Below are 19,002 nucleotides of genomic sequence, written 5' to 3' on the forward strand. Positions count from 1 at the left end.
TCTTTGCTAAAACACTAAGGATTTAAAGGTTCAAGCTACCATGGCTCTGGTGATTCTAGGAGATGGTCCCTGAGTTCTCCACTGATAAAGGGGAAACATCATGTCTTGTCTTGCAGGTTTGATAGCATTGACCCTCATCAGACACTGGATGCCTGGCACCTGGAGACCCAGCAGATGGAGTCCACCATGGCCTCCATTTCCGCGTCCGCCAGCTTGTTTGAAGTCACCATCCCTGACTATAAGCAGCTGCGCCAGTGCAGGAAGGAGGTGTGCCAGCTGAAGGAGCTCTGGGACACGATTGAGATGGTGACCTCCAGCATCCATGCCTGGGAGACCACCAGGTGGAAGGATATTGACGTGGAGGCCATGGACTTGGAGTGCAAAAAGTTTGCCAGGAACATCCGGAACCTTGACAAGGAGGTCAGGGCCTGGGAGGCCTTCACAGGCCTGGAGAGCACTGTGCTGGACACTTTGACCTCCCTGAGGGCTGTGGCCGAGCTGCAGAACCCAGCCATCCGGGAGCGGCACTGGAGGCAGCTGATGCAGGCCACGGGCGTGACCTTCACCATGGATGAGGGCACCACCCTGGCCCACCTCCTGCAACTGCAGCTGCACCACTTTGAGGATGAGGTCCGGGGCATTGTGGACAGAGCCGTGAAAGAGCTGGGCATGGAGAAGGTGCTGAAGGAGCTGCAGACCACCTGGGCTGGCATGGAATTCCAGTACGAGCCCCACCCACGGACCTGTGTGCCCCTGCTGCAGTCCGACGAGGACCTCATCGAGGTTCTGGAGGATAACCAGGTCCAGCTTCAGAACCTGATGGTGTCCAAGCACATTGCCTTCTTCCTGGAGGACGTGTCAGGCTGGCAGAAGAAGCTGTCCACCGCCGACGCCGTCATCTCCATCTGGTATGACGTGCAGCGCACATGGTCTCACCTAGAAAGCATATTCATCGGATCTGAAGATATCCGGGCTCAGCTGCCCCAGGTACCTGCTACAGAAACCTGCTCCCTCTGTTCCCAACTCCCAGTCAAGGGACAATCCCCCAGCCCCTGCATCCTCTGCACCATTCCTTCTCTGCCTCCCTGCCGTGGCTTCACCCAGGGGCATCTCCAACAATCATAGACCTTCCGAAACACCAAAAGCCAGGCATAGGAAAAGAGAGAAGGTAAAATGCCTGCCAGTCAGCTTGTTCTTGGGCTTCCCTGGTGGCTCAGTGGTAGAGAATCCACCAGCCAAAGCAGGAGTCCCAGGAGACCTGGGTTCAATCCCTGGGTTGGGAAGATCCCCTGGAGGAGGAAATGGCAACCCACTCCAGTATTCTTGCCTGGGAAATCCCATGGACAGAGGAGACTGGTGGGCTACAGTCCATGGGGTCTCAGAGTGGGACTCGACTAAACAACAACAGTTTGTTCTTAGATGGGTAGAAAAAAGAAAGGAGAACCTGGTTTAAAAAACAAAAGAAGTGTACCAGAGAAAGGAGGTCAGAAATAGGAGCTGCTCTTGTGTTGCTCTACACTAATCACAGTGTGGGTACCGACTGGGAAGCCAGCATCATTTCCAGGCAAGCTGAGTTCCTTCTCTGCAACGAGCTATTCTGTAAACCTCCAGCCTGTGCCAGCAGGCTCAAACACTGGTCTTCAGCTAAGCACTGAAAGAGGAATTTCTCTAAGACATGCATTCTTCTCATTACTACCTTTCTAATTTGTTTGCCCCTTCTCACTGTCCTAATTAATGTGCCATTAATGTACCCCCTCTCTCAGTGGACTCTAATTCATTAAAAAAAAAAGATTTTTGCAGACTTATTCCATATCCCACTCCAGTATTCTGGCCTGGAAAATTCCATGGACAGAGGAGCCTGATGGGCTACAGTCCATGGGGTCTCAAAGAGTCGGACATGACTAAGCGAATAACACTTCCATATCCCTCAGCACAGTGAGTTCTTTGCTTGCAAATTAGTTTGATTCCAGAATGTCACATGTTGTCCAGACCTTGTTTCAGAGTTAAAGCACATTCTATCAAATCGTATTTTTCCAGCTCATCCCACAAAAACACATTTAGTCTAATGATGCAGATTAAAGTTTGTACATCTGCAGTGAAAAATAAAATAATTCCACTAAACTACTGTCGTGAAACAAAATCAAATAAGCCAGATTTTATTCGTCTCCAATGCTGATGATTGAAGAAGGGCAAGTTTGATGAGAAGTGGGGGAGAATGTAGGTGGAAACTTTTGCAGGCATTTTAAAAGAAGCATTTGAGAATTTACAATAAAAAATAATAAATAATTCATATCATTAACTTCTCAGGTTTATGTGTAAAATGTGTAAATACGTTTGTCTTCTTTGTAGTGACAATATGATAACAAAGACGACTCTGAAATACAACAAATCAGTCATCATGTTACACCCTAACTAGTAAATATTTTCATTCACTATGAATATTTTCCACCTTTTGTTCACATATATACATGTTTTTCCACAATTGCTCTCAGGGTAATTACAATTTTCCAGTCAGTTCTTTTCATTTCAAACATTTATGTCAGATATTTCTGATGCGTGTGCGTGCTCAGTCCCTCAGTAATGTTCTGACTGTTTGTGACCCTATGGACTGTAGCCTGCCAGGTTGCTTTGTCCATGGGGTTCTCCAGGCAAGAATACCGGAGTGGATTGCCATTTCCTACTCCAGAGAATATTCTTGAACCAGGGATTGAAGCTGTGTCTCTTATGTCGATTGTGTTGGCAGATAGATTCTTTACCACGGAGTCGCCTGGGAAGTCCCTCACTCCTGACCCTTCCTTCCTATTGACCTGTCTTATTTTTGGCTGTGCCACGTCTTCACTGCTTGGCTTGAGCTTCCTCTAGTTGCTGTGCACACGTTCCTCATTGTGGAGGCTTTGCTGGTTGCACAGTATGGGCTCTAGGCATTTGGGCTTCAGTAGTTGCGGCTCACAGGCTTGGCTGCCCCGAGGCACGTGGAATCTTCCTGGACCAGGGTTGGAACCCGTGTCCCCTGCATTGGCAGGCAGACTCCTATCCCACTGCACCACCAGGAAAATCTTCTGACGATTCTATAATCTTAATAAGATTTCATTTTTAACTGGTGAAAGATACCTCATTTAAGGAATCGTAATTTAAGTCTTGATAGGAGAGAGGCATGGGCCACAGAGGTCCCAGCAGACTGGGGCCAGCAGCCCAGCCTTGAGTCCACCCTCTCAAGGACCTTAGGGAAGTTACTTGAACTCTCAGTACCCTGGTTTTCTCATCTGTAAATTGGGACTAAGCCCAGTCCCTATATCCAGAAGTTCATTAAAGCTGAATGTTCAGCACATACCATTACGATTGTTGTTATGAAATCATAACCACACAAGCTCTCACCAGGTACCAGCTGTTGGGCTGAGGTGCTTTGCATTTAGTATTGTCTCAGTCATTTCAACAGCACTGTGAGAGTGTGTGTATTTGGGGAAAGTGATAATATTTAATTACTTTTGACATCACAGGCTTCCCCAGTGACTCAGATGGTAAAGTGTCCACCTGCCAATGCAGGCGACGTGTTTGATCCCTGAGTCAAGAAGCTCCCTTGGAGAAGGGAATGGCTACCCATGCCAGTATTCTTGCCTGGAGGATGCCTTGGACATAGAAACCTGGCAGGCCACAGTCCTTGGGGTCACAGAGATTTGGACATGACTGAGCAACTGACACTTTCACTTTCACTCTGACATCATAATAGCACCTTTGCTGCTGAAATGCTTACTTTGGTTATAGAAACTTTTGCTTGGGCCCAGAAAGCACATAGTATCCACCATCTGCCTGACTTAGGAATTATGTAGTTTATGCCAACAGATCTCAAAGTGTGGTCTGATGACCTCTGGCAAGGGGTCCGTGAGACCTATCCAGGGGATCCTCAAGGTCAAAACTATCTTAATAATACTACTAAAATGGCATTTGCTGTTTTCACTCGTTCTTCTATTAGCACACAGTGGAATTTTCCAGAGGCTACATGGTGTGATATCACAACACACTGGAAGCAGAAGCAGGGAAGAGAATCTGGCCGTCTTCTAAGTCAGACATTAAAGAGAATGGGAAAAAAAAAAAAAAAGTGCAGTGATGCCACTTTTTCCTCTAAGTTATATTGTTTTGGAAAATATACTTATTTTGAATTAAAATATGTGTTATATTAACATAATGTGCTTATTACTGTAATTTTAAATGAATTGACAAATATTTTTTAATGTTTCTCAACTTAAGCTTCTATTATAGAATATGCATTGATAGATGTAATAATATTACCTAATAAATGAAAGCTCTTTGCACTCCCCAGTAAGTTTTACAAACATAAAGGGATTTTAAGACCAAAATGTGTGAGAACCACTGATTCAAGCTAAAGGTATTTCCTCCTTTGAGCCTAATCTCTGTGTTATACAACCTAGAAGCAGTTTTCAAAAGCAGGGTTGATACATGAGGGTAGCTTCTTGGAGTTGAAAGGAGTGGGGGTTAATTTTTTCCACACTTTAATTTGCAGGATTCTAAAAGATTTGAAGGCATCGACATAGACTTTAAAGCGTTAGCTTATGATGCTCGGAAAACTCCAAATGTAGTGGAAGCCACCAACAAACCAGGTCTTTACGAAAAGCTGGAAGATCTTCAGAGCAGGTGACGGTCGGTGTGCAGCTGCCTTTGTAATAGAGAGGCTGTCTTTGTCTCTCAGGTCCTTCACCTTAGTTAACTGCCCGAGTGAGAGAGTAAGCACGTGTGCCTGGTCGTGTACCTTGATTTGCCTGTGTGCTTGGGTAATATGGGATATTGTTAGAGGTGTTTATTCTGATTGAAATGTACTAGTAGGTGTGTATGCACATGCCCACAGATGTTCCATGTATACATCACTCCTGAGGGTAATCCACAAGTCACACTCATTTGCATTTAGGTAACGTCCACATGCCTCTGGATCCTGGCAAACCTAACAAGGAAATTCTCTGTACCCTCAGGCTGTGCCTGTGTGAGAAGGCCCTGGCGGAGTACCTGGACACCAAAAGGCTTGCCTTCCCCAGGTTTTACTTCCTCTCCTCTTCTGATCTTCTAGACATTCTTTCCAATGGCACAGCCCCTCAACAGGTAAGCGGGAAAAGTGCTTGTAGAACGTCAGAAGGATTGAGATGCTCCAGCAGGAGAGTTTCAAGTTCTCCATTATGCCCCATTAAGCAATGTATCTATTTGACCTGTGTTGCCATCAGCACGGTCCCTAACCTCATCTCTGGCTACCTGCTTTTTTTATATGGACCATTTTTAGTCTTTATTGAATTTGTTATGATATCGCTTCTGTTTTACGTTTTGGTTTCTTGGCCATGAGGCATGTGGAATCTCAGCTCCCTGACCAGGGGCTGAACCCGCACCGCCTGCATTGGAAGGCAAAGTCTTAACCACTGGGCCGCCTGAGAAATCTCTGCATGGTATTTCTATTCCGGTTATGTGGATAATGTTTTCCCTCTGATTCATCATATTTCCATAGGTTGAGATTATTATCTTCATCTATTCATACATTTTTGTACATATTTATACACTTTTTTCTCTCTTAGTCTTCTTTCTTGGCATTCTTCCATGTCCCTCAGATTTATCCACCATATTTAAGTTGTGTGTGTTTATTTGGTCCTTTTGTGTTGCTAACACTGTTAAAAACTACACTGCACCATTTGTTTTCTTTATTTTTCTACCTCTACCAATTCTTCTTATCTTCTACCTCAAATTTTATAGAGTTCATGTTTCTTTCATTTAATTGAAAGCAAAACAAGGTGATATTTTTTCATCACTACTTCTGTTTCCTATATTAAGCTTCATATATATATATATGCTTTTACTCTATTCTTGAGTCTGGCTTCCTCCTTCTTTTAAGTTGTGGGATAATTTCATGGGTCTTGTGTTAATTGTGTTTGTTGCTTTAATCCACTATTTGTTCTTGTATAAAGAAAAGTCTATCATTTGTTCCAAGTCCCTGGGTGGGATCTCCTCCAGCACCTTCAGTTTAATTCAGTACTCTTAGAATTTCTCCCAGCATCTCATATGCGAGAGAGCTCATTGCCATAAATGTAAGGGTTAAAACTCACAGTTCTCAGGAGGCCCCTGTATTTCAAAAAAAACTCTACCCGGGGCAGCTTCCTGTTTGTCATTTCTTCTTCACCTGCTGTTCTTCTCACCTTAGGACCACAGTGTGGTTCTCTCTGGCATCCTCCTAGGATTACTGCCCAAGGCATCACTGCCTCCGTATCATGAGATGCCATGCTTGGGAGAAGCTCTGGCATAGCCAGGCTTTCTGCCTGGTGTGAGTTTGCTGGCCCTTGCTCTGGACCCTCCAGAGGCTGGTCTCCTGCCTCAAAGTGGTTCCTACATCTGAGCGACTTCTTGCACAGGCCATGGTCGTCACTGATCCTCCAGATTTGGGCATATCAGCAGCAGCAGCAGCAGCAGCAGCAGCAGCAGTGGCAGCATTCACCTGTAGACTCTCCTGTGCCTACCCTCCTGCGGCACAGTAGTGTTTTCTTAGGAAGAGGGGGCTTATGAATTAGTTATTGCTCCAGTCTGTCCCCATCCGTAGTAGACTAGGTAGAAATTAATCAAACCTTTGTGGCTTCATTGGTTTGTAGTTAACACATGTTGCCCACTAGATCTATATTCCCTTTTATCCAGTCCTACTAAATCCCATCTTCACATCTTCATCATTCCCTAGCTTCCTTCTAAACGTTTGGTACCCAACATTTTAATGCTTGTCACAGGGTAGCCCTTTAAGCAATACGACAATAATAAGTAGCTTCTAAGCAATAATCATAAGTGACTTCCTGGACATGCTCTCCACTTATAGGTTCAACGCCACCTTTCCAAACTCTTTGACAATATGGCCAAGATGCAGTTCCTGCTAGACGCCAGTGAGAAGCCAACCAAGACCAGCCTTGGCATGTACAGCAAGGAAGGGGAATATGTGGCCTTCAGCGAGCCCTGTGACTGCAGTGGGCAGGTAACACATGCCTCGCTCTCTCAAGTGTCTGCAGTCAAGCGTCAGCCTTCAGAACGGCCTTTGTGACCTTGAACCAGAACTGCTGTCTGTGCCCGGGGACTGCCCAGTCCTCTGACTTGAACCGACATCGGAGCAGCTTCCAGCACCCACTTTCCTCTCCCTGGGAAGGACACATGTCAATACCTATATATCTTCCTCACTCAAAGTCCTGTGCAGAGAGCAATAAAATGCACATAAACAACTCCCTGAGTCAACAAGAAAATGATTTGGAAATGATTAGCGACACCAGGAGACTTTAACATGACAAGCCCTGGAGCACCCCACTGGGGAATCTGGGTCACTGACACCTTCCCCGGGAGAAAATGACCTTTGAAATCAACCATAAACCTGAGCGTTCACTTCTCTGTACACGTATACCTCCTACAGCCCTACCCCGTGGAGAGCCCACCACCACCCTGCTCCAGAAGCTACCAACTCCACATCTCTCCGGCACAGTTCAAGAAACCCAAAACATGACACCCTTCTCTCCTTAACCCTCCAGCCTTTCTTTCACCATCTTCACTAAAGTAGACAAGCCTGTCTTTGTTCATTATCCTACTGCATTTTTCTCCTTTTTTCTCTTCTCTTTCTTTCCCTTCCATTTTCTCTGTGCTGTTCTCAGTCATGTCCCACTCTTCCCAACCCCAAGGACTACAGCCCGCCAGGCTTCTCTGTCCATGGGATTCCCAGGTAAGAATACTGGAGTGGGTTGCCATTTCCTACTCCAGGGGATCTTCCTGACACGGGGATCCAACTCAAGCCTTTTGAGTCTCCTGCATTGGCAGGTGTATTCTTTACCATTAGTGCCACCTGGGAAGCCCCTGTTATCCTAAATATACAAAGAAACATGGTCCCTGGGGTGCTAATCCAGTCCAGAGTAAAGCCTGGAGAAAAGATCTTCTTCAGAGTTCCACCTTCATCCAAATGCATCTTGGAAGCAACTTTAGCATCTGAAAATAGACATTCTCAGTTTTATGAAAGGGACATTGGAGTTTGAGTCAAACCTTGGGAGTGCTTTCTGTAGACTCAGAAAACATTTAGTTGAAAAATATAATGCATATGCACCGTGGACAAGGTCATGAGAATCCACTGACTTATTTACACCCCTGGGTCAGGAAGATCCCTTGTAGTAGGAAATGGCAACCCACTCCAGTTTCCTTGCTTGGGAAATCCCATGGACAGAGGAGCCTGGTGGGCTGCAGTCTTCGGGGTCGTAGTCAGACACGACTGAGCATGCAAGCACAATCCAGATGAAGATTTCCCCCTAATCTCTGGTCAGCAGTCTTGTCTTCCCTAAACCTGCTCCTCTGCTCTGTGGGTTCCAGTGGGCACACACCCCGCCGCCACCCCCATTGTTAATTGAGCCTCGGTCTCAACTACCATTGCCCTGTGTTGCATAAACGAACGGTTTCCCTGTGCCTTCTGGCAACCATTTGGGGTTGCACATCTTGCCTGGGCTCATCTTCCTCACTGCCTCCATCTGAGTGGAAGAAAACGTGTATCACTGAGCACATCTTCTTTGGAACCCTGAGTCTAACCCCAAGTTCTTCTTCCAGGTAGAAATATGGCTGAACCACGTGCTGGCTCACATGAAGGCCACGGTGAGGCATGAAATGACAGAAGGTATAACTGCCTATGAAGAAAAGCCCAGGGAACAGTGGCTCTTTGACTACCCAGCTCAGGTATCCTCTGATCCATCCTCACCCGCTCTCCTCCTCCATGGCCTCTGTCAGCCTCCTGGGGCTGCCAGGCTCACCCATGCTTCAGGGTCAGGAGAGGCTGGTCGGGAAGGGGTCAGCAGGAGGGACCAGGGAATTGTTAGCCACGACGCAATTCAGCAGTTGCCTCGGGGCATTAAGGGTTGTCCATTTTACTCCATTAGCTGCATACAGCAGGGAGAACACATAGACAATTCAACTCACTGAGCCAGCTCTCTTTGTATGTGCTAAGCCCTTTGCTGAGCACAGGAGACACCAGCAGGAAACAAGACAATGTAATCCCACCCTGATGGAGTTTACAGACTGGCGTGGAAGTCAGCCGCCTAAAGATGGGACCTGGTGATGGTAAAGGAAAGTCAGGGTCCTCTGGGAGCTGGGTAATGTGGTCTGGGGATGACCCTCCTGAAAACATGATTCTAGGCTGAGGTTTGAAAGAGGAGTTGGCAGGTGAAAGATAGAGGGAAGAGCACCCAAGTGTGGGGAAGACTGTGGACAAAGGCTCAGATGCAAGGGAGAGTCTAATGTGTTTGAGGCATGAGCGTGGTTGAAGCAGGAGTAACAGGTAGAAGGAGCAAGGGGCAGCAGATGGATTCAGGGGAGGAAACTGGAACATAGTCCTTATAGACCGTGCTTGGGAGTGATGTGATTCCAAGATATATCTAAGTCCTTTCCCGGGATCTCAGGAGGGTAATAGAAGAAAGAGGGGGAGCTAATGAGGTTACTTTTTAATGACCTTGGCTGCAGTACACCACCCCTCCCTTTCCTGTTAATGTCTAGTATTGGGCTGGCCGAGAAGTTTGTTTGGGTTTTCCTATAACATCCTACGGAAAAACCCAAACAAATTCTTTGGCCAACCCAATACTACTGGTGGTACATTTGGGGGTTACAGATATCTGGTGGTGACTGAAGCCATAGGAGTTAGGTAAGATTGTGTAGACCAAGCTGAGGCTGCAGATCAAACCCACGAGCGTCATCGAAAGGCTGCGTAGGCACAGAGAAACCAGGGCAGCAGAATGAGAAACAGTCCCTTTCCTGATAAAAGGAATGCCTGGCCATGGTAATCATGGAAACGAAAACAGAAGGCGTTGGTAGCAGGTAAGAGGTCAGTCACGCCACACACGTCTAGGAGATCAAGCAAAGTAAAGAGGCTAAGGAACATCCATGACCTTGGTGAGGCCATCTCAGTGAAGTGGTAGAGAAGAGATCACACCACTGGTAGTCGAGAAGAGAGAAGTAGGCGGGAAATGTTGACAGTGAGTGTAGACAGAGCAGAGAAATAAGCCAGTGCTGCAGAAGGGCAGGGGCCTCCCAAGTGGCACTAGTGGTAAAGAACCCACCTGCCTATGCAGGAGACATGGGTTCAGTCCCTTGTCAGGAAGATCCCCTGGAGAAGGAGAGGACAACCCAGTCCAGTACTCTTGCCTGGGAAATCCCACGGACAGAGGAGCCTGGTGGGCTACAGGAGTCACAAGTACAATTGACATCACATTCAGACCATTCCGACCAGATTACACTGCAGGGGGAACCTCTGAAAAATCCAGCATGTCTAAATCCAAAGGTGAAAAAAAACAACAGGTAAATTCAAGAATAGTACTTTTTTTACTACAACAGACTTCTCTGCTTTACGAAGTGAATAATTCCCACCAGGATTCCTTGTTTGCCTGAGTCAGAATTTTGAGGCAAGAGAAAGTGTTTCTTCCTGCATTCTGACAGATTCATCTAGAGCAGTGTCTCCTGAGCCAAGTGGGACCGCAGAGGATCAGTGTCTCTAAATCCTTCACCATGCAGAATCAAAATTATGCATTTTCCGTATTAAATCTTCTGTTTCTCAGCAAGCAGAAGAAAGGTTCATTTAAATCAATCACTCTTTCCATTTATTTATTTTGAATCTCTGAAGAATACATATCAAAGCGTTGTTTGTTTGCTCCGTCATGTCCAACTCTCTGCGACCCCATGGACCATAGCCCACCAGGCTCCTTTGTCCATGGGATTTTTTAGGCAAGAACACTGGAGTGGGTTGCCATTTCCTTCTCCAACAAATCAAAGTGACCACACTGAATTTCAGTGTCATCCTTCCCGGCCTGCAAAGAGTAGACCTTTCCGAGTTAGAGACGCAGATGTAAGAACGGACATGTGGACACAGGGCAGGAAGGGGAGAGTGGGATGAATGGGGAGATGGGATTGACATGCATACACTACCATATGTGAAATAGGTAGCTAGTGGGGAGCTGCTGCATAGCACAGGGAGCTCAGCCATGTGCCCTGTTGATGACCGAGAGGGGTGGGATGTGGGGTCCAAGAGGGAGGAGACATATGTATACATAGAACTGATGATTCACTTCGTTGTACAGCAGAGACTAACAAGTGTTGTAAAGCAATCAGACTCCAATTTAAAGAAAGAGCAGGCTTTTCAAAGTTAAAAGTTTGAAGAGATGTTTAAAGATACAGTGTAAGTACTATGGGCAAGAAAAAAATCTGCCACACATAATCAGCAGTGGCTCACTCAACTAGAATACTTCAACTGTAAGGGTTTCCATAAGAACAGAGCAAAGACTGAGTATCATTGAGATGTCTACTCAAGACTTTGTTATCCTCCCAGGCACAGGAAAGGTGCTGTGAACTGGGAAGCAAAAACAGAAAGGTCAGTGTAGCAATTTCTAAAAGCTACTAACATTGACCTGAATGAGCCTTTAGCTGTTCTCAACCAAATGGTACATTTTTCAAGAGCAGAAAGGACTCTCCCCACTTGTGTTGTACCCACTTTATATCTCCGAGGACTTAGAAGCACATGTTCAACAGAATAGTGCCGGTGGAAGAGGGAGGGAAGGGATGTCCATCACCCACACAATTATATTCTCAGCCCCTGCTGTGTGAGAGTGGGCTGGTTTGAGAGACAGTCCTGGGAATGGCTTTCCTAAGCAACTCTTGGTACCATAGGTGGCCCTGACCTGTACCCAGATCTGGTGGACCACAGAGGTGGGCATGGCATTTGCAAGGCTGGAGGAAGGCTATGAGAATGCCATGAAGGACTATTACAAGAAGCAAGTGGCCCAGCTCAAAACCCTCATCACCATGCTCATTGGCCAGCTCTCCAAGGGGGACCGGCAGAAGATCATGACCATATGCACCATCGATGTCCATGCCCGGGACGTGGTGGCCAAGATGATTGCTCAGAAGGTGAGTCCCGGACTCTCAAGAGTACCACTCTTTGTGGGTAGCTATACCACAAGTACTGGGATTTGGAAGAAGCTCACATGTGGCAAAACACAGGGGCCCCAAACTCTGCACCAGTCAGGGATCTGGGAGAGGATCAAGGTGGCTGCTCCTACCTTTAAACCCCAGCAAAACAGCATCATCCAAGTGGCTCGTGCTTTCTGTGCCATGCCGGGCAGCATGCTGCTCTCCTGAATGGTGCACAACACCTGGCTCACCCCGAGCCCTGTGCATTCTGCAGCCATGGGGCCACCTCCTACCTGTTGAATCTTGTGATTTACCAACCTACTCTGCCACTCCTTCTCTAGGTAGATAACGCCCAGGCCTTCCTCTGGCTGTCCCAGCTAAGGCACCGATGGGATGACGAGGCCAAACACTGCTTCGCCAACATCTGTGATGCCCAGTTTCTATACTCCTATGAGTACCTGGGAAATACTCCTCGCCTGGTGATCACGCCCTTGACAGACAGGTGAGCACTAGCATCAGCCACTGACACAGGCGCCTTCTGCTGTCTGGCTCTCACCATCCACGGTCACTTGCTATTTGTCCACAAGGCTGCAGGGGGAGGGCCAGACTTGACCCAACAGATGCAAAATAAACTGAAATGGCATAGAACAGAACTCTGATCAGAGCAAACCCCAGAGCAAATCAGTGAGCCACATTTGTCTGTTTGTTTTTATTTATTTGGCTGTCTTGGGTCTTAGTTGTAGCATGCAGGATCTCTCATTGTGGTGCACAGATTCTCTAGTTTTGGCACACAGGCTCTGGAGCACATGGGCTCAGTGGTTATGCCAGGCAGACTAATAGTCACTGGAAATGCAGAGATCACTAAAACTTAAACTCCAGTTTTGTTGAGGGAAATAAGATGTGTAGATAAAAATTTCAGAAGTATAAGGGGAAGGATTTCCCTGGTGGTCAAGTGGTTGGGAGTCTGTGTTGTCAATGAAGGGGGCTCAGGTTTGACCCCTGATTGGGGAACTATGATGTTGCATGTTGCACTGCACGACCAAGAAAAACAAAAGTTTAAAAAAATCGTGCCGAAGAAATGATGCTTTTGAACTATGGTGTTGGAGAAGACTCTTGAGAGTCCCTTGGACAGCAAGGTGATCAAATCAGTCAATCCTGAAGGAAATCAGTCCTGAATATTCATTTTAGGGACTGATGCCAAAGCTGAAGCTTTAATACTCTGCCACCTGATGATAAGAACTGACTCAATGGAAAAGACCCCAACGCTGGGAAAGATTGAAGGCGGGAGGAGAAGGGGATGACAGAGGATGAGATGGTTGGATGGCATCACTGACTCGATGGACATGAATTTGAACAAACTCAGGGAAACAGTGAAGGACAGGGAAGCCCGGCGTGCTGGAGTCCATGGGGTCGCAAAGAGTTGGACATGACTGAGCAACTGAACTTACTGAAATAAATAGCACAGGGAAAATGTGCAAGGTCATAGTACAGAACAGGGCACAGAGCCATTCACACAAACTTCCAAGTAAGTGACCTCTGAGCACAGAGGATCTCAACCACTGCAGGATGAAGAGGACCAGGAACACTGCAAGGAAGACAGTATCTGACCTGGACCCTGAAGGGTGTGTAGGACTCTAACAGGATTTCAGTTGGTTTTAGGATGACTGACAGGCTATGAAATTGTACAGAAAGCTGTGCGCGTATCACCTTTCCTATTGAAAAGATACACTGTTGTTCAGTCGCTCAGTCGTGTCTGACTCATTGTGACCCCATGGACTGCAGCATGACGGGCTCCCCTGTCCTCCACTGTTCCCTGGAGTTTGCTCAGATTCATGTCCATTGAATCGGTGATGCTATCTAACCAGCTCATCTTCTGTCACCCCCTTCTCCTTTTGCCATGAGTTGGATCTATAGCATTCATTAATTGTTAAAGTGGTCTGGGATGCCCCAAAGTTGAAGAATTACTGATTAGCATTCTGGTTGGAATTCTGTGGGCAAAGATGTGGATATGGGAAAATTTAAAGCATGTTCTTGGAAGAGGGACTTTGGGGGAAGTAGTCAGGAATGAGCCTGGTAAGATGGGTAAGAGTCTAACTATGAAATGTGAAAATCATATTCTTTATCCAGTAAGGAGTGATCAACTATTGAAACTTTTTCATCAGAAGAGTAAAAAAGGATGAAAACTTGTAAAGATTCATCTGACAAAAGAATGTGGGCAAAGGAGAGAGAGGACAGGGAGATAAGGTCATGATCCATGGGAGAAATGGTAAATTAATTCTGCAGAGATTTCTATAAATTCTGTTAAGTGCTGGTGCCCTTTCCCCTTATAATTCCACTGAACATTAAATCTCTTCTGCAAAAAGACCTGCATGTGTGAGTGACTGGCTCACCCAGAATAAGCGACCTATAGGTAATGAAGACACGGTCGTAAATTGTGATGGTTAAAGTGGCCAAATAGAATCCGTGCCATCTTCTACTTAATTTTCTCTCTGCCTATTTTAAGTATTATCACCTGTATTCTGGCTAAATCCTCAGATATATTTCCAAATAACAATTAGTGAAATTGTAATCACTCTGCTCGCGGAATGAATAGGGGTGTGGGAACTTCAAAGTCACTGGAGGTCCCAGCATCATTCATAGAGGAAGACCTCCTGGTCCATCTTCCCCCATGCTTTTCATTTTTGTAATTCATCTTCCACCCAGAGTCCCGCTCAAACCGCTCATTTGTTTACTCTTGCATCTCTCTGTTCATGGGAGCCTGTAGAGGTCACATCACTGTCTCTGGCTGCTCCCCACTACATTTAGACTAAAATATGAATTCCTTGTGGAACATAGTAATTCCTGCCAACCACCCTGATACCTCACAGCCTGCAGTCCAGCCACATTGGCCTCCTCTGTGTTCCTCGATCCCTTTAAGTTCATTTCAAGCTACAGCCGTGAATACGTGTGGTCCCTTCTGTCTGGCCTGATCTTCCCCATGCTTTCTGCTCCACTGTCATCCTCTCATCCTTTCTTGTTCTGCTCTTCGCTCTGAAGAGACCTTCCATGACCACTGTTTCTAAAAGACAACCTCTCCCACCTGTCAAACACAGACACACACACACACACACATACCCGTACACACGCAAATAACATTAAGGATCCCCCCATTTATCCTCTCCCTAAGGGCTTCCCTAGTTGCTCAGCTGATAAAGAATCCACGTGCCATGCAGGAGATCCGCTTTGATTCCTGGGTCGGGAAGATCCACTGGAGAAGGGATAGACTACGCATTGCAGTATTCTTGGGCTTCCCTTGTGGCTCAGCTGGTAAAGAATCCACCTGCAATGCGGGAGACCTGGGTTTGATCCCTGGGTTGGGAAGATCCCCTGGAGAAGGGAATGGCTACCCACTCCAGTATTCTGGCCTGGAGAATTCCATGAACTATATAGTCCATGGAGTCACAAAGAGTCAGACACCACTGAGTGACTTTCTCTTTCACTTTTCAACATCTCCCACATTCTGAAATGAACTTGCTTTCTGGCTTCTTGGCAACAGTCCCCTTTGGAATGTAAACTTTTTCCTCTCAGAGATCTTTGTCTGTCTCATCTGTTGCTATTTTCACCAATACCTAGTAGATGTTGAATTACTATCTCTCAGTGAATGAACAATAGTTCATGGTTGAAAACCCAGGTCGTAAGAATGACAGAATTGGGAAGAGGGGATTGACTCAAACGAGGGGTCCACATGGCACTCTGTCTATGCCTTGGCTCCCAAAGCAGAAGCAGGCCCTATGCTCTCTCCTGCTCTCATCTGGGCACCCACCCTGCTCCCTGCCCCAGCTGAGGACAGAAGGCAGACAGCATCAACAGATTTCTCTGCAGCTGGAACAGTAAAGGCAGCAGCAACTCTGAGGGTTCAGGTGTCTCAGGGGTTTTACTAGGGCTTCACCGGGTCACAATCAGTTGGAGGGGCTCATTCGCTGTGGGTACCGGGAAAAGCTTTCCCACCTGGAGTTTCATTCACAGGCGACCCTCTCACATGTCTTTGCCTTTGTGGTGATTCTCAGCAAGACACCTGTTCTAAACAGGAAGGGCATCCAGAAGGGTGTTCTTTCTGACAGTGAGGGTTTTTTTTTTTTTTTTTTTTTTTGCCTGCCTTGGACTATGAGCTAATAGTTTGGGAATTTATATCACTCAGAGCAGAGAAATGAAGCTATTATATGTTTGAGCAACTTGATTAATGTCTGTCTCTCACTTTGGACTATATGTTCCACAAAAGCATTGACTTTGATTGGCTCACTGCTCCATGGTGCCTCAGGATGCAACATCATGTCCAGCAAATAACAGGCATTTGAGAAATATTCCTTGTGTAAACGCAGTGAAATGATTTCTGAGACCTGGGTTGACGCATTCAGCTTCCCTTACCATTCAGAGTATTTCCTTCCTCTCCCCTGGCACATCAGACATTATTCCAAGCAATAAAAAGTACACGACTTTCCTTTTCCCTGGGTCTTCACACCTGCCCATGAGTTGAAGGCGATGATTGCCTCTTTTGGAGTTAGAGATCTTTAGTACTCTAATGCTGAATGCCTCCTAGAGGAATGGCATAAAGTTTGGACAATGAATTATTTTCAAAATAGGCATTATTACCTCTCCTATGAAAGAATGCAAATAGGAACTTAAAAGGAAGATTTGCTGCAAAAAAACGGTGAATGCTGTACAGAGCTTGACCTTGTTCTGCGCGTAAGATGCTCTTCTAGTGTGGATACTTATACGGCAAATTCCATTTTCTCATTGACTTCTATTATTATCTCAAGAGATGTCTTGGCCAGAAAAAACAAATTGGCCTCCACCCAGAAAATCTCATTTTAAAGAGCATTGAGTTTTTGCTGGTGTACCGCTTAAGTACATTTAATTCTCTCCTGCCAGAGGAATTAATCAAATGGACAATTGATCCGCACAGCCTCTGCACATTCATTAAAGGCACAACCACATTACTGTACGTCCGACTGATTATGCCTGTTTCTTCGGAAGGTCCCACTGCCTGGATGGGGCCAGAATGTATAAGTAGATACAATGGCTCAGCTGCTGTCCCAGGACTTGAACACAATGCTAAGTTGAAGGGCTAAATGGAGATCCTTTTTCATGCTGAACAAAAGCTGTTCTCCTAGGTTGTCTCTTCATCTTTGGAGGATCTCCTCCCGCTTCACTCCCCTTCCCTCACCTTCACACACAGCCCCCTGCTGGAAGGATTGTCTTAGTCAACTGCTTATCCATTTGCAGAACCTCTTAATTTCTTAGGCACTAAGGCAAGTGGGCGAGATATAATTGATGCAAGAGTCTGAGGGTGATTTTCTGAATAGGCCACAATTACCAAAGTCATGGTCTTCCCAGATTGCACTAGTGGTAAAGAATCCATCTGCCAATGCAGGAGAAGCAAGAGATACAGCTGCCATCCCTGGGTCAGGAAGATCCCCTGGAGAAGGAAATGGCAACCCACTCCAGTATTCTTGCCTGGAAAACTCCATGGACAGAAGAACCTGGCAGGCTACAGTCCGTGGGGTTGCAAAGAGTCAGACACGACTGAGCACACACACCATAGCAAAATCATACCCTCTGTTTTCAAGTTTTTATTGAAACATAGTTGATTTACAATATAATATTAGTTTTGGATATACAGCATAGTGATTCAGTGTTTTTATAGATGATATTCCATTTAAAGTTATTGTAAAATATTGAGTGTGGGGTGGGAGGGAGGCTTAAGAGAGAGGGGATATATATACACATATAGCTGATTCATTTTGTTGTACAGCAGAAACTAACACAACATTGTAAAGCGATTAGACTCCTGTAAAGTAAATAAATAAATGTACTGTGCTTAGTCCCGCATTGCAGGCAGATTCTTTACCATCTGAGCCACCAGGGAAGCCCAGATAAATAAACGCATTTTTATAAAGTTGTTATACAGTATTGGTTCTATTTCCTTTGCTGCACATCACATCCTTGCATCTTATCTATTTTGTACATACCAGAGAGACAAATCTTAATCCCATTCCACTGTATTATTCCTCTCTCCAACCCTCTTCCCACTGACATCTACTAGTTTGTTGTGTGTATCTGTCTGCTTTGTTCTATTCATTCACTGTATGTTTTTGGATTCTACATATAAGTGAAAACGTACAGTATTTGTCTTTCTCTGTTTGACTTAATTTCACCCAGCATTGTACCCTCCAGTGCCATCCATGCTGTTGCAAATGGCAGAATTTCATTCTTTTAAAAACCTTTGCACCATGAAGGAAACCATCAGCAAAATGAAAAGACACTGTCCTGAGTGGGGAAAGATGCTTATAACCATCCCCCTATTCAAAGTTTTGAGTCTATCAAATTGCCTCAGCCTGTCTATTCTTACTCTTTTTCATTATGTTAATCCATCTATATGCTGTACTCTTTAAGGACTGCAGCTTTATTGTGAGTTCTAGTATTTTTATAGCAAGGTATGATCTATGTGCATTTTCCTTTTTTTTTTAAGCTCTTCCTTTGTTCTTTCAAATGAGCTTTAATCATTTTGCCAAGTCCCAAAATATAAATGATTAGGGTTTTAATTGGTGAACCTTAAAACCTTCAAATTAATTTTGAAAAAATGGCCTCACATCTTTTTAACATATGATCTATTTCTCTTTGTTCATACCTTTGTTAGGGGAAGCACACTGGCTGAAACCGCCCATCCTGGCCAGGCACCATAGTAACCATTTGCATGAGTTGTTTTATGACAGGAAGTCCTGATAAGGAATACAGAACTAATAAGCTACCACCAACCGAAAGAGTTCGGGAAAGGTGAAAAAGAGACACTACATGTCTGACCACCTCCCAGAATCCTTCTGACTGGCCTCCATCTTGGCTGAACAAGGAGTGCACCACCAGGAAGGACTCTGAGTCAGAATGATTGGCTAAGGACAACCCGGAAACTGATCCCATCACCATAAAACCCAAGATTGTGAGTTGTGGCAGAGCAGTCCTCCTGGGTTCCCTTACCCTACTGCTCTCTGCCCAGGCACCCTTTCCCGATAAAATCTCTTGCTTTGTCAG

The 19,002-nt window shown here is 45.6% G+C and overlaps 1 protein-coding gene across 1 annotated transcript in view; it reads left to right on the forward strand.

The window, feature by feature from the left end:
• The window catches only part of DNAH9 (dynein axonemal heavy chain 9), a 286,201-nt gene that overhangs the window by 82,143 nt on the left and 185,056 nt on the right, over positions 1 to 19,002 (forward strand). Inside the window, exons 20-26 of the mRNA XM_052657972.1 lie at positions 117 to 987; positions 4,520 to 4,650; positions 4,983 to 5,109; positions 6,848 to 7,000; positions 8,596 to 8,721; positions 11,695 to 11,934; positions 12,279 to 12,439. Of these exons, the coding sequence (XP_052513932.1) occupies positions 117 to 987; positions 4,520 to 4,650; positions 4,983 to 5,109; positions 6,848 to 7,000; positions 8,596 to 8,721; positions 11,695 to 11,934; positions 12,279 to 12,439 (1,809 nt within the window). The remainder of the gene's footprint in view (positions 1 to 116; positions 988 to 4,519; positions 4,651 to 4,982; positions 5,110 to 6,847; positions 7,001 to 8,595; positions 8,722 to 11,694; positions 11,935 to 12,278; positions 12,440 to 19,002) is intronic.

This window comes from Budorcas taxicolor, chromosome 19 (assembly GCF_023091745.1).
Source record: "Budorcas taxicolor isolate Tak-1 chromosome 19, Takin1.1, whole genome shotgun sequence".
Classification (NCBI taxonomy): Eukaryota; Metazoa; Chordata; class Mammalia; order Artiodactyla; family Bovidae; genus Budorcas; species Budorcas taxicolor.